The 13,542-nt window shown below is 43.4% G+C and overlaps 1 protein-coding gene across 5 annotated transcripts in view; it reads right to left on the reverse strand.

Moving 5' to 3' along the window:
• The window catches only part of arhgef3 (Rho guanine nucleotide exchange factor (GEF) 3), a 54,340-nt gene that overhangs the window by 25,366 nt on the left and 15,432 nt on the right, over positions 1–13,542 (reverse strand). The window contains exons 1-2 of one of the 5 annotated variants that reach the window (XM_076994288.1): positions 10,714–10,944; positions 6,210–6,269 (exon numbers count right to left, since the gene is read on the reverse strand). In XM_076994288.1, the coding sequence (XP_076850403.1) occupies positions 6,210–6,269; positions 10,714–10,746 (93 nt within the window). In that variant the 5' untranslated portion in view covers positions 10,747–10,944. Of the gene's footprint in view, positions 1–6,209; positions 6,273–10,713; positions 10,945–13,542 lie in introns of those variants that run through there. The other 4 variants (XM_076994286.1, XM_076994285.1, XM_076994284.1 and 1 more) reach the window with 4 other exon arrangements.

The raw sequence follows: 13,542 nt of genomic DNA on the forward strand, positions 1-13,542 counted from the left end.
CTCTGTGTTTACCCTGCCGTCTGCTCCCCTTGAGGCTGCGTGATGACTAACATGAATCCCTTTAGCTCTCGCACGCTAACTTCAGGAACGCGGTCACTGACAGACATGCTGTGGACGGACACAGTAATTGCCCGTGTTCTGACCTAGCTCGTCCAGGTTTAAACCACTCCTCCTGACCCGGGAACGACCCGGATGCAGTCCATCCAGCACTGAGCCAACCCTTAAATTATGGGAGGGTTCTGGGACAACATGTAACCTACCGACAAGACAGAACGCGATTCTCTTACCCTCCGATTTAGTGTGTAAATAGGAAAAAGGGGGCCTAATATACAGTGATTTCCTCTCTTACCATCACCACCACACATCTTATGGAGCGTTCAACCGATCTGATAGCATTGACGAAGAAATATCCACTAACGCTTCCAAGAAACACTGACTATGTGCTCCTGCTTCAGGAAGAGTGTTGGTCACAGAGCCTCCAGGGCTTACTGGATTTGAACAGGAGGGATATTTATATCATATCATGTCAGCTCTTTTCAGGGCTCCTCCTAGGCTGGGCAGGGCAGGGCGTAGCCGTGTTCCTCCTTTCAGGAAGAGCAACTCCTGACCCACCTGTCCAAAAATAGTGTGCCAGGCGATCAGCGACCTCGAGCCAGCACACGACTGCGGTCTCATCACTCTGCTGTTGGACAGCAGATCAGGCCGAGAACGGAAAGCGGGGGTTGTTCTCGCCGACATCGCTCAGGTTGTTTTTAACGCGTTAAACAATGCTAGGTGATCGCTGAAAACAATGCACAGTATTTGACTTGATTGTGTTATGTAATCCAGGATATCATCTCTGGACTCATAAAAACATCCAGACAACATTTTTTCTAGTATTCTGAGAAAAAGGTTTTTTGACAGTGTTCCTAGGTAAACCTCTGTCCTTTCTGGGAAAGTATTAACAAGTACTAAGTTAGTGATTACATAAACGAAGTTCATTCTCTCCAAGGCAGACAAGCATAACAGTTACTGTGCAGACCGAGTGGACGGATCGTAAGTGCTACATAAATCCAGACATGGAAAAGGACAGGGCACACGCCAACACAAAAGCCCTGCTGGAGGTCTATTCAAGCTGACCACAGATCAATTCATATGTAAATAAGACCTCTGTCTACATCCGTTTGTCCTTCGATCAGCAACGTTTGTAATTCCTCGCCGATTGTTTTTAAGCTTTTGTCCGAGTTATCTGACGTGGAACGCTGAATCTCTTGTTTGGAACAGCTCAGTAAGGAGGCTGCATCTCGTCTCTAGATCAACAGTATGATTCGGAGTTTTATTGCCAGTGACACCACAGCCATCCATGGTCAGAAGTCCACAAATGCTCCTAAGGCAACTTCTACATTCTCATTGTCCAGGAGAATGTTCATGTTCACCCCCCTCTCCTCTCCAATCCAAGCAAGGGTTGCAAGGGTTTATCCTGCCAAATCGGAGCAAAGCTCGCCAACTGTGGCTGTCCGTTAGATCACAGAAATTACAGTTAGCACTTTTCTTCTAAGCACATCCAGCTGTACACATGATGATGTGTGAGTTTAGAGACAGCCCGCGGCAGCAAGTGAACAAGAAACAATTAACACGGAGAAGAAAACTGGTTTCAAATAGCAGAGCCCCAAGTTAAATAAAACCTTTCTCACAGCAGTCAGACAAAACTCGGATGTAGAATCAATACATGTTACCATTCAACTTTGGAACATTTTATATATATTATACACACACACACACACGCTTCAAACATACTCTTCATCACTGATCATACCTTTATAACTGCTGGCCTAATTCAAGCTTTCAGTAACGATCAGTAATGGGCACAACAGGGGCCGTCAAGCCGTGGCTGATCTCTGTTTTCTGTCTCCACAGCAATGTTTTATCTCCGAAATAAATGTTTAAGTGAGGTCCCTTAGGATGGTTTCAGTGGCTAGCATACCATTACACATTATAAATAGTCCTGACTGCACATATGAGGAGATAAACAAATTCTTATTTTAGGTGCAGTTACTCATCACTTGGTTAATTTTGGCCGCTTGTTCTTTCAAAGTTTACATCTACAGTGCCAATCTGGTGTGCTACTTCCTTTAAATCACTGGACCCGTGGGCTGTCCCCACATTACAGTTATTCACAGCAGTCATTAATCTGATAAAGTGGGTCTGCAGTTATATCTGACAACATATGAGCCAGGCGAGGAGAACATCACACAGGAGTCTGGAAAGCAAAATCCACCAACACATCTAAACAAAACTCTGAAGGGCGAATTTGATGGGAGAAACCCAGATCTGTAGAACTAATCTGAGGGGAAGATGGTTTCTCACAGGCGTCTGGCAAACCTTTTCCTGTCCTCCAGCCAAATTCTCAGCCTCGCTTTAAGCTGCTGTCTGCAGCTAGAGCGTGACAAAGCAGAAAAATACGAAGGGGCTACATTTTTACGGAAACAAAAAAATCAAAACCTCTCCAGAAAGGATTTATTTCCACAAGCCACTTTTATTTCCAGAAAACACTAAGCAGGTTTTCATGATGGGTTCCTAATGGACAGAACCACATATACAAAAGACTTATGTGCTCCATATTAACATTTAAGATTTTAACATGTTTTCCAACCAGTTACTTTGGCTTTTAATAGTGATAACAGCTGCCAATATCTCACATTAACGAGTGGAGAACAGATATGCGAACAGTTGTTGAGTTGGATCAGACAACCCCATTAAAGAATACATGACAACTCAAGACAGTATTTGAAGAAATCTTCAGTGTAGCCATGGAACTTGTTTAGAAAAACAGCCTAAACCCACATTTGAGTGCATGGCAGAACTGATACAAGCTACAAGCATCCGACCCAAGCAACAGTAGTTAAGCTTCATCGCCTGCAAAAAAAAACCCAGTAGATACTTCATCGTGATCCAATCTGCAGATTTCCGAATTACACGGCTCCCACTTCTCCCCCCTCCCCTCCCCTCCCCTCCCCTCCTCACTCACGAAATCTCGTCCTCTCTCCTTTGTCTCGACGCCACCAGATGTGACGGAAAGTCACCTGAAACACTTTAGGGAAGCAATCAACAAACGGATCTAAAAGATGGTAGATCCACTGCTCGGTCAATACGTGAGGGAAGATAAATTCAGCATGGCAGTCTGAGCAGGGCTAGGAGGAGCTTCATGGTAGGCCGTTTGGTGACCCTGACCTCTGCCCTTTTTGGAGGTCATGCAGTACAAGTAGGAGCGCAACATCTGTTCTCTTTACTGGACAAACATCTCGATCTCCTAGCAGAGCTAGTTTAGTTCCCTCTAAAACAAACCTGTTTTCATACATTCATCTACAGCAGATAATAATCCAAACATAGCTATCATTCGTCAAGACTAAATACACACACACACACAAACACAAAAAACAGCACACCCACTACTAGCAAACAGGAACATTACTGTTTTCTTTAATTACTGAATTTCATGAGAAGTCATACGCTGACCACCTCCAATAAAAACACCTGATTATTTCTTTCAAAACAATGTCTCATTTTTCCGTGTGCTGAGGGCACAGAAGGTCATCTTGGGCGTGGTCTTTAGGAAGCTGCAGCAACACGCCCTCAGCCACTCTGCGAAATGAACCATTAAAACCCAACAATGCACAAAGACTGTTCCAGCTGTTGCCACATCTTTGCAAAAGGCCGACAGCAGCAATCAATATCTAGTTTTCCCCCATCAGAGGGTCCAGCAAACAGTCGAACGAGAAAAAATACGTTCAAGCCCCCTTTCCACTCAACTGAGCCCACCACTGATCTCAGTGACCACTGATCTCTTATTCAGTTGTCTCCTTGCCTTCCATCCAGCCTTTATCCCAGGGCCTAGAACTCACCTCAGCTCCATCTTGGACACACTTAAAGGAATCAGGACTGCTTTTGTCATATATTTCATGCCACAAAAGTAGTGAGGGTGTATTTAGATAATTGTAAACTTTGGGCCAGATGATGCTCTTGTGAAAACCATATGTTGTGAGGTTCCTGATTTGTAAGATGAGCAACACATTAATAGGAAAGGCTTGTTGAAAAATGTTCTTTTGTTAATAGTGGCTATCCACATTGTTCCTGGACACAATGGATTTTGACAGTGAAAAAATAAAAGTGATGATGGGCCTATGACAAATAATGACTGTTTTTAGGCGTCTATGCTACTATATTAACGAACTCAATGCTATGAGTAAGGAGGAGCTCTGTAACATGAAAACAATGATCCGTCATATCCCAGTTTCCTGCTTGACTGGGACCACCACAGGACAAACAGCCAAACTCCCGTCTAGGACAAGCCACCCCAAGCTCACGCTCTCTTACAGAGGCCACTTCACTCAAAATAACCTCTTTAGGTTCGCTGCCTTCCAACCCTAAGATTCAAAGAACCAGACGTGGGGTGAGAGGGGGTGGGGGCAGGGAGTGATGTGACTGGAAGCGGATTCCAAAGGCGTTCGCATTTGGCCGATGTCCATGTGCTCTTAAAGACATCCACAGGGTCGAGGCATAGTATATTTCACTATCAGACCCATTGGCCTGACACACAATCAAGTTCACTGTTGTCCATACTGACTGAACCACATAAAAAAACCATCAGTTCATATGTCTGCTGTCAAAGAAAGCAAGAGACAGCATGTAAATCAAGACAGACTGTAATTACTTCCAATTGTTGGCTGTCTCCATTAAGATAGACTGACCCGGAATTTATGCTTGTCTGCTTCAAGTCAAGCCTGGAGCCCCGATACATTGCTGACTTTGCTCAGACAAAGACCACGACCAACAAAAAGGTCATTACAAAGTTTGCACGAGGGTTCTCTTGCTGCTGCAGTGACACACTTATAAACACTAGTATATTCAACAAAACGCAGGATATTGTCCACACAGAAGTCTGCTTGTGCACCGTCATTAAAAACACATATACACTAGATTTGCTAACCAAATATTCTACCACTTTAATGAAGTAGCATATTTATTTCCAATTATTTATTTCAAAATTATACCAACAAATAATTTACTGCATTGTTTAATACAATATTTTTCAGGAGCAGATGAAGAAGAAAGTCCATGCAGGTCAGCTCAGACTGCCTTGTGTCGAGACTCCCTCTTCTGTAAGTTAATCTAAATTAGACCGTCAATCTTAAATACATAATTGGAAGAGATAAGAGAAAAACACTGGATGTACTCCAACACAGCATAGAGATAAATCTGTGGCTCTTCACCTAGCATGGAAAAAAACGAGTGTAAATCCTGCACTGACTGAAAAAAACAATTCACCATATTTGGTTTGAATTCTTGGCACTACTATGCATAAGTATACCTTCTGCATAGTTTGATGTTTGCAGCAAGAAATTTTCAAATGCATGTAATTGCCACTTAAAACTTTAAATAACTCCTCATAGGTGCAATGTTACTACATTACCAAAAGCGGGCCAACACATTTCTGTGGTGGTTTTGAGGACACATCAGCTCAAAAAGTAAAAAGGCGTGAGAAGTCACTGAGTGGACTAGGAGAATATCCAACAGTTCTCTCCAATGAAGATGTAGCTACATATTGTAAAGAACCAAATGACCATGAAGATACAAAAATATCCTGTCCTGTAATTCAGTTAATATTTGCAATTATGTGCCATTGTCCAAATGGCCTTAAAATGCTCAAAAAGAGAAATAAGCACCTGACCTTTAAAATAATTAGTCTCAACGTGTGTTGCCTAATGATTGCTGGAAGCGTGGAGACAAATCTAGGTTGGCTTTTCACTTCAGGCCTCCTTAAGCTTCCTATAGGAGAAACAGGATGGTTTAGGTTAAGGAGACCCATCGGATCGAGAAGCCAATCGAGGAAAGCGTGGATGAAAAGGTAATGTATCGTGTGACGTCACACTGTGCTTATGGAACTGATGGAATGACAAGTTTATGCAGTGTAGCAAATCCGAATTGTCAAGCTCATGTAAAACACTCTTGGTTCTAAACCTGCTAATAATAAATAAAGCAAGAAAGCATTGTGTAAAATGCTGCACACAGTTTTTGAGGATGTTACATTTGTAATGGCCATAACCAAACGGTTATGATGCATGTTGGGCGTTAGGTTATAAATGTTTTAGGGAGCCTGGTCCACATGGCGACTGAAAGATGTGGCCCATGTGTTGGTCTCCACGGTGCTGTGTGAAGAAGGCCAGACTTACGTTAATGTCCAGACTGCAGAGACTGAGGGAGTCTGCATCTCTCCGTCTCTGCTTCCGCTTCTTCTGAAAGGACGAAACAGAAAACGACAAAAAACCACAGATGAGTACAAACATTACATCTGGCACAATGTTCTGAATTGTGTCAGTGAGAGTTCGTGGGTATAATTGTCCTCAGACAGTCAGGTATGATAGAGCAAAAAGTGAGATAGAGCAAAAAGTGAGAGCTGACGTGGTCCCCAGTCTTGTTCACACAACCGCATGACTGTGGTCTCAACTGACCTCATACAAACCTCCATGGCTGAGAGAATTCTGACATGTAGCGCAGAGTCAAAATCAGAGCTTCAGCAGTATTTACAAGGAGATGCCACAGTCACCGTGTTTGAGGTTCCAACAGTTACTTTGGGTTCAGGGTTACGTAACAAAGAGTAGACAGACATTTGTGTATATGGATCTTGATGAATATTGATATGCCACCTGGGGCTGAAAAACATTCCGAAAGAGACAAAAACATTTCAACGCAAACTTAGAAAAGCACTCGTCAGAGTTAACGAAAATACACAATCGCTTTCAATTAACTCCAAATTGCACAGTAGAATAAGCACCCCCTTGAAATGAATAAACCTGCCAAAGCCTTCCATAAATACAAGGTGACTGGGCACTAATGGAACATTCCAGAACTCTGGGCTTATCAAAACCATAATGCATTTACACATTTATAGCAACACACGACTGTAAATCTAATGACCCACGTCTTTATAAGACCCCCCCCCCCCCCCCATTACTCTGCTCTCAAAATCACTCACTGTTCAGCTCATTAACAGAGCTGTTACCTAAATTGATACCATCCACCGGTTTCTCTTCGCTTGGTACTAGAACACAAGGATCTCGTGTTATTGCCACGTAACTGTTTACTCTCCATGACTACCTTTGTTTCCCTAGCACTGACCGGAGCTTCCTGCTCCTGGTCTGGCGGGGCGGGCAGGCTGTAGCCAAGGAGATGAACAATGGGTGGTAGGAAGCATGTAATGAGGGGTCTACTCCTCCTGACCCAAGCCAAACCTTGGTGGCATACATTAGCAGTATGGGCTGTACAGTCTTGACATAAACAGCATGCTAGCATAATTCTCGGACGTCCGCAGCACCATAATTGGGTCCGACAACAAGGTGGCGATGATCTAAGAGGCTCGGATGTTTGACTGTGAGGTCTGCAATGAGCCGACAAGATCACGATAGCATTGATTCCTTCTACGGTGTGAAGACCTGGGTGTAAGATCAAGAAAAGGGAAGCGGTTTGTCTCTTTCACATGCACCCACACAAGATGGGAAATGTTATATCTCAAGCTGCGTAAAGCAGCACACGGAGTTGTAGGCAGTAGGCTGAGGAAAAATAAAAACAGCACTACATTCAAAATGAAACCAAAAAATCCGACACTCATCAAAGAGCCGACAGCCAAGAACGTTACCCTGTGTGGAGTAATCGTGACCTACCCAGTTTAAGTGGAAGTGAAGTCGTAAGACAGAGACCGCAGAAAACACTCAATGTGTGTCGGATGTTCTATAGGGACGTAATCCTTCCAGCATTTTTAAAAGGCAATACAGGCACATTCCAGTCTTGTGAATTCACCCAAACCACAGACCAGGTGTGAAAACGGGAACAGCTTGTGTGCCGTGAAAACGTGTTCCACGTCTACATGTCGGCATTGTATCTCTAGCTGCTGATTCACCGTTAGCCCTTTCTGATACTTCACATCTGTGTGCAGTGTGTCCCGACACCCCTCCAAGATCTCCTCTTCGCTCGCCACCCACCTGGAGCAGAGAGCACACGCGGTGAACGGTCTACACACACACACACACACACACACACACACACACACACACACACACACACACACACACGGTGTACACACACAGAGAGAGGGGCCTGGTCCTCTACCCAGAAGTAACTGAGAGGACCTGGGGAGTCCTCAGTCCAAGCGAACTGCTTCCATTTAGACACAAATTTCTCCAAAACAGCTTGAGGGACATGGCTCCGCTCCCAGACAGCGGTTATAGAGTCCCGAGCTCCACAGGTTCTACAGGTCGCCTCCCACAGCCTTTTAACGCTAATTTGTCCAGGTTGATCAGGACCAGGTGAACTAATTTGGTGTAGATGGCGCTGCACACGACCTGAGGACAAATTCGCTTCTGTGATTATACTGGAACTTGTATTATTAAAAAACAAAATTAGTTGTTTTTTTCCTGTCTAAAAAGTTAAAGCAGGTTAGTTTCTTTAAAGCTGTAATGCTCCTGGAAGGACAAGTCTAAATCGACAATAAATCTAAGCCTGGATAACGGCATTTCAGCCAGCAGCGAATCCCTAACTGACATGAACTTATTCTTTCCCAAAAACAAAAACACTGTAGTCTGCAAGGAGCAACTCTCTGACGTTGTCCAGAGTTGTCCCGAGACATATCAGGGCATGTGTCATTTTTTAAGATGACACAGTGAGCTTCATCGTTTGATGGTGGCATGACAGCACCCTGGGTTACTTTCACCCTGACGCTCCGTCTTGGCGTGTCTCCTCCAGGGGCGATGATGGAGGTGGAGAGGAGAGCACAGCAGGTACCGTCTCCACCCACTTCCCATGGGGTTGACAGACGACCAGACACGTTCTCTCTCTGTTCCCCATCCAAGGGCTATGAGTGGGTCTGCACTCATGTCTAAACCTTTCAGGAGCTGCTCAGCTGTGCCGAGCGGGCTCCACAGACCCTTTGTCTGTCAACCTTTTGGCCCAAGAAGACGAAATAGAACCCTCATTAAACTCTCTCAATCAGGTCCTTAAATGGGGGCGAATGGTAGCCATGCATCATCCTCCCCATGGAATACAGCCATCAATCACACATGGGGAGCCTCTATATACAGATCCTTTAAAGCCTGTTTAAGCTTATCAAAAGGCCTTTGCTTGTCTCCTTTGAGCTCTGTCCATCACAGGAGTCAAGACCAGGGATAAAGTCACTGGGTATGAATACAAATGGATTTGACAGCTGTTATACCACATTTCGAGTACTCAGTGTGATATTTAACTGTTCAAATAGTTCGTTACTACATGAAGTTTGTTCAAAGTATAATACAGGTGTCTCTGTTGTGCTATACATAAACACTGTGACCTTTGACCCTGTGTGTCTGCAGAAGAACAACAACAACAGGAAATTTTCAGCTTTCATGCTGGAATGTGCTGTTGTGTCTGTACAATGAATGGAAGTGAGTGCTGTTCACTCGGGGTATGTGTAAACACTCCATGCATCCAGCTCATTGGTTCCCCCCAGACTTCGGCAGCCTGACTGAACTGCTGGCCTGCTTTGCTACTGAACTAAATAACATTTATCCCACAACAGGGAGGGTCAATTGTTACCAAAGTCCTGTCATAATATCCTGCCAGCAGCGGTGGTGTGGTCAGAAACTGACCAGTGAGGAATAGAGGAGAGTTGGCAAATTGTGCAGCAGCAGATGGGCTACAGTTTGGAATTTCACACTCATAAAGTGACCTATAAAATATCAAAATATGTCACCCATCAAAATACAAGTACACATTTTCTACAGTAGGCGTTTCTGATGAGGTGCCTGGTGGAATTAGTTTCCACGACAACTTGCAGTTTCTCTCCTGACTGCATACCCACACGCTGCCTGTAAATAAGTCTAGAGTTGGTCCCCAGGGTTTGGAGAAGAGCAGTACGTGAGTAAACCTTTGTATATATCAATGGCTTCCACCAAATTAATTAAGGAACAGCAAAGCAAAGGAATACGTGTTAAATACATGCATATGTAAAATCATGCATATGTAAAATCATGCACATGTAAAGTCATGCATGTGTAAAGTCATGCACCTCAGTCAAGCTCTCAGGGTTCAATGATTCGAGTGAACTACAAAAAGACAGTTGAGACAGAAACAGCATTTTTACACGTTTTAATGATGAATACTTTGAGGTAGACTTGATCAAAATGCAGGCTGCAAGCCAATTACGCAATCTCCCATTTACTGACCGATCCAAGGAGCATGAAAGAGACACCAAAATTTGTTTATGTATGTTCCCGCTACTGCCTTCGTGCCGTCACAGAACGAAAAAGCAGCCCGATTATAAACCCCAGCAGAGGCAAAATTTCCACAAACACAATCCACACAAACACAAGCCGAGACAATACCAGTTTCATAAGAGCTTAGTAAACCAAGCTGAATGTTATCAAATACTGCACTGAGAAACAGAGGCTCCGATTCAGTTATGTAACCACTTTGGGATTTACTCTCATTTCACACGGACACTGAAACAGAGCTTCACAGAATAAAAAGATCACACATGACATAATGCTCAGATTAAAAAGGGAACGTGCGCTTAAGCACACGATACCGAACGCAGTGAACTTTTTCATAAACCAAAAAATGGCCATAACCACCTTTGATACACAACTAAGTGATCCAGTGAAGTGATCCAGTGAGGTGATCTAGTGGAGTTATAGGGATCCCACTCACCTTGTGATGCACGAAAAGACAGCATCCCATCATTAGGAACCACAGTGTTGTTAACTCGCCTTAAAATCACGTTGGCAACTTTCCCCTGTGGGCTGCCCCCGATACCAAGGCTCAAAGCCAGTCTACTTCTTGCCCATCACTCAGTACAGGACACAGTGAGGTAACGGTGTGTGTGTGAGTGTGTGTGTGCACAGAGACAGGCCCTGTGTACGGCAAACAGGATGTGCGACAGGGGAAACTGCATCAGTGCTAAATCGGGCCAGGACTGAGGCCATGCTAGCAGACAGCCCTGCTGGTGATCACAGGGTGGGCGGAGTCAGAGGGCCCGTTAGCGGAGGAAAGGCACCCTGGTGAGGGAGCTAGTGCCTCTCAACACCGCCATCCTCACCCTGGGCCGAGCTGGTTCAAACGGATGCCTGCAGGTTTTTTAGACACACTACTCCAGTACAGGCAACAAGTTAGACCGGCTATCTAATGAAAAGACATTTCAAAAGAAAGAGGCTTATTTAACGGAATGTGTTGTAGGAGGTTGGTTTACAAGTAAACAAATAGTTAAAAGGGGTTTATGCAGTGCAATCTATACACTATACAGTGTAGTGTCTTAGAGTTTCAGGCTAATATTAAGTCTCCAGCACTCCTACACAAAGTAATTACAAATGCAGGTCCAAACCAGAATAAATAAGTAAGTAAATGTGATTTTTGCAGTTCCAACACATTTGCTGCTTAGTAGGTGATGTGTGCTTGTAAGAACAGGAAGCTGGGAAATCCCTGTGAAGCACACTTCCTGGAAACGAGGCGGCTTCCTGCTTGCACTTCCTGTCTGAGGGTTGTGGAACCGCTCTGTACGCCTCCCGAGGGCGAATTATTATTACATGGGTTAAACTGTCTTTCAGTTGGGGCTTGTTCAAAAGATGTACATAATGACAACAGCACCCCTGCCGCAAGCTAAGAGTGTAGGGTGTGTGAATGATTAGCCGCTAACCACTTCTGGCTCACCAAATCTACATGATTTAGAAATGTATGACTGTTTATAGGAAATGTTGAGATTATTGCATAACAGTTGTTCTTCATGTCATTCTTTTTCTGAGGTATATACCATACCAGTGGCATATGACAAGCAAATGTGCTTTTGACAAAATCTTCAAAAGTGTTAAACAGTATTAACTAAACACCTACAGCTTGTTTAGTATTGAGTAATAAAGTTTCTATTAATAATTGAAATGACTAAGGACTAGTGATCAGGTCAAAATTTCAAGATTTCTACATCCGTTTGATGACACAGAAATGAAATATGCCTTCTCTGGAAGACTACATCTGCCACCCGGACAAATATAGCCAGTGGGGGAGGGGGCTGCATTAAACAACTGTATGTCAAAACATGTTCCTGCTGGTTGAGCCCTGCAGAGGTGGAGCTGGGGGGAGGGGGTATGGGGGGTGAAATAACCCCTGAAATACTGTAGGAGCGAGAGGTTGAATCTCCCTGCCCCAGAACCTGCCCCTCCCAAGTCATTCGTCATGGCGTACCATAGGTGCTCACCGCTCAACAGCAACCTGGTGACACATGTTGTCACTACTAGTAACAGGTGCTGTACACATGATAACAAACATGCTAGGTGTGAAACCATACCACAATCAAACAAGTGAAGAGAAAATGACATTATAAAATTAAAACAAAAGTTAGAATATGCATACGTTTCCCAACATTCATCAGCTGAAAGTTTAGAACTATTTTCTGTAGAGAACTCTTTCTGTGGAGCTATATTTCTGTGGCAAGTGTAGATGTGCATGTTAAACAACAGCTGGAGGAGAAAGACAGACTTATAATATTACAGAACGCTGGACAATAACTACTAAAACGTTTATTTATCCACCTCATAGAACATGACCGTATATTTAGATTTAAAATGCTATAAATGCATAACGTTTAAAACACGTCAGTCATTTTGGTTTTGAACACAATGAAAACAATGCTGTGTGGTACCAAATGTTTGAACCTTGTCAGCATAACCTGAAGATTCCTTCTGGAACTTTCCTGCAGAACCAGATGGCAGCCATCTTCACAATTGCTTTGGTCATATTCCACATGAAATATTCGCTGCTGCAGTAAGCTGATTATCTGCATGATTGGGGGCCATGTAATAGTTTCCAGGTGTTGGGGCTTTCACACCTACCCATGCTGAATCTGTTCTCAGATGCTAACAGCGTATCTCTGGGTTATGAGGAGAACTTTGACTGACTTTGACTAACTTTGAAATATTAGTAGCAAAAAAACTGCATATTGTTGCAAATTCTGGTCCATATAATAAATAAAGCCTAATAAAGCTTAATGCCCATTCTGCACTGGTTAAAAACAACCAACCAAGCAAACAAAAAAGACATGTAAATGACAGAAATGTTAATGAAATGTTAATTTTGTGAAACCACACCTAACTGAATAAGGAACAGAAGTGTTGTGCAAAGTCAAGAGTAGGTTCAGTGAAACCTCAAACCAAAGAAATCTGCATAAACACAATCAAAACTCCATCAAATAAAAGGGTAAATTTTTCCATGTATTATAATCACAGCAAACTCAGAGAGACTAGGAGAGAGATTTGAATGTGGGATTTGATCAAAACTAAAATAGCCTTCTCAATTCAGACCAAAAAATATCATATCATAAGATCACGGGTTCGGTTATGATGTATGGATCTAATTTTGAAGCATAATAAAATATGAAACCAGTAAACAGCTGAATCTGTAGTGTTTGTTTACAGATTTGGGGTCTTGCCTGTATGGATACCAGAAGACACTTCAAATAAAGGCAGACGTCAGTTTGGTGCTACATCACAT

Source organism: Brachyhypopomus gauderio, unplaced genomic scaffold (assembly GCF_052324685.1).
Source record: "Brachyhypopomus gauderio isolate BG-103 unplaced genomic scaffold, BGAUD_0.2 sc138, whole genome shotgun sequence".
Taxonomy (NCBI): Eukaryota; Metazoa; Chordata; class Actinopteri; order Gymnotiformes; family Hypopomidae; genus Brachyhypopomus; species Brachyhypopomus gauderio.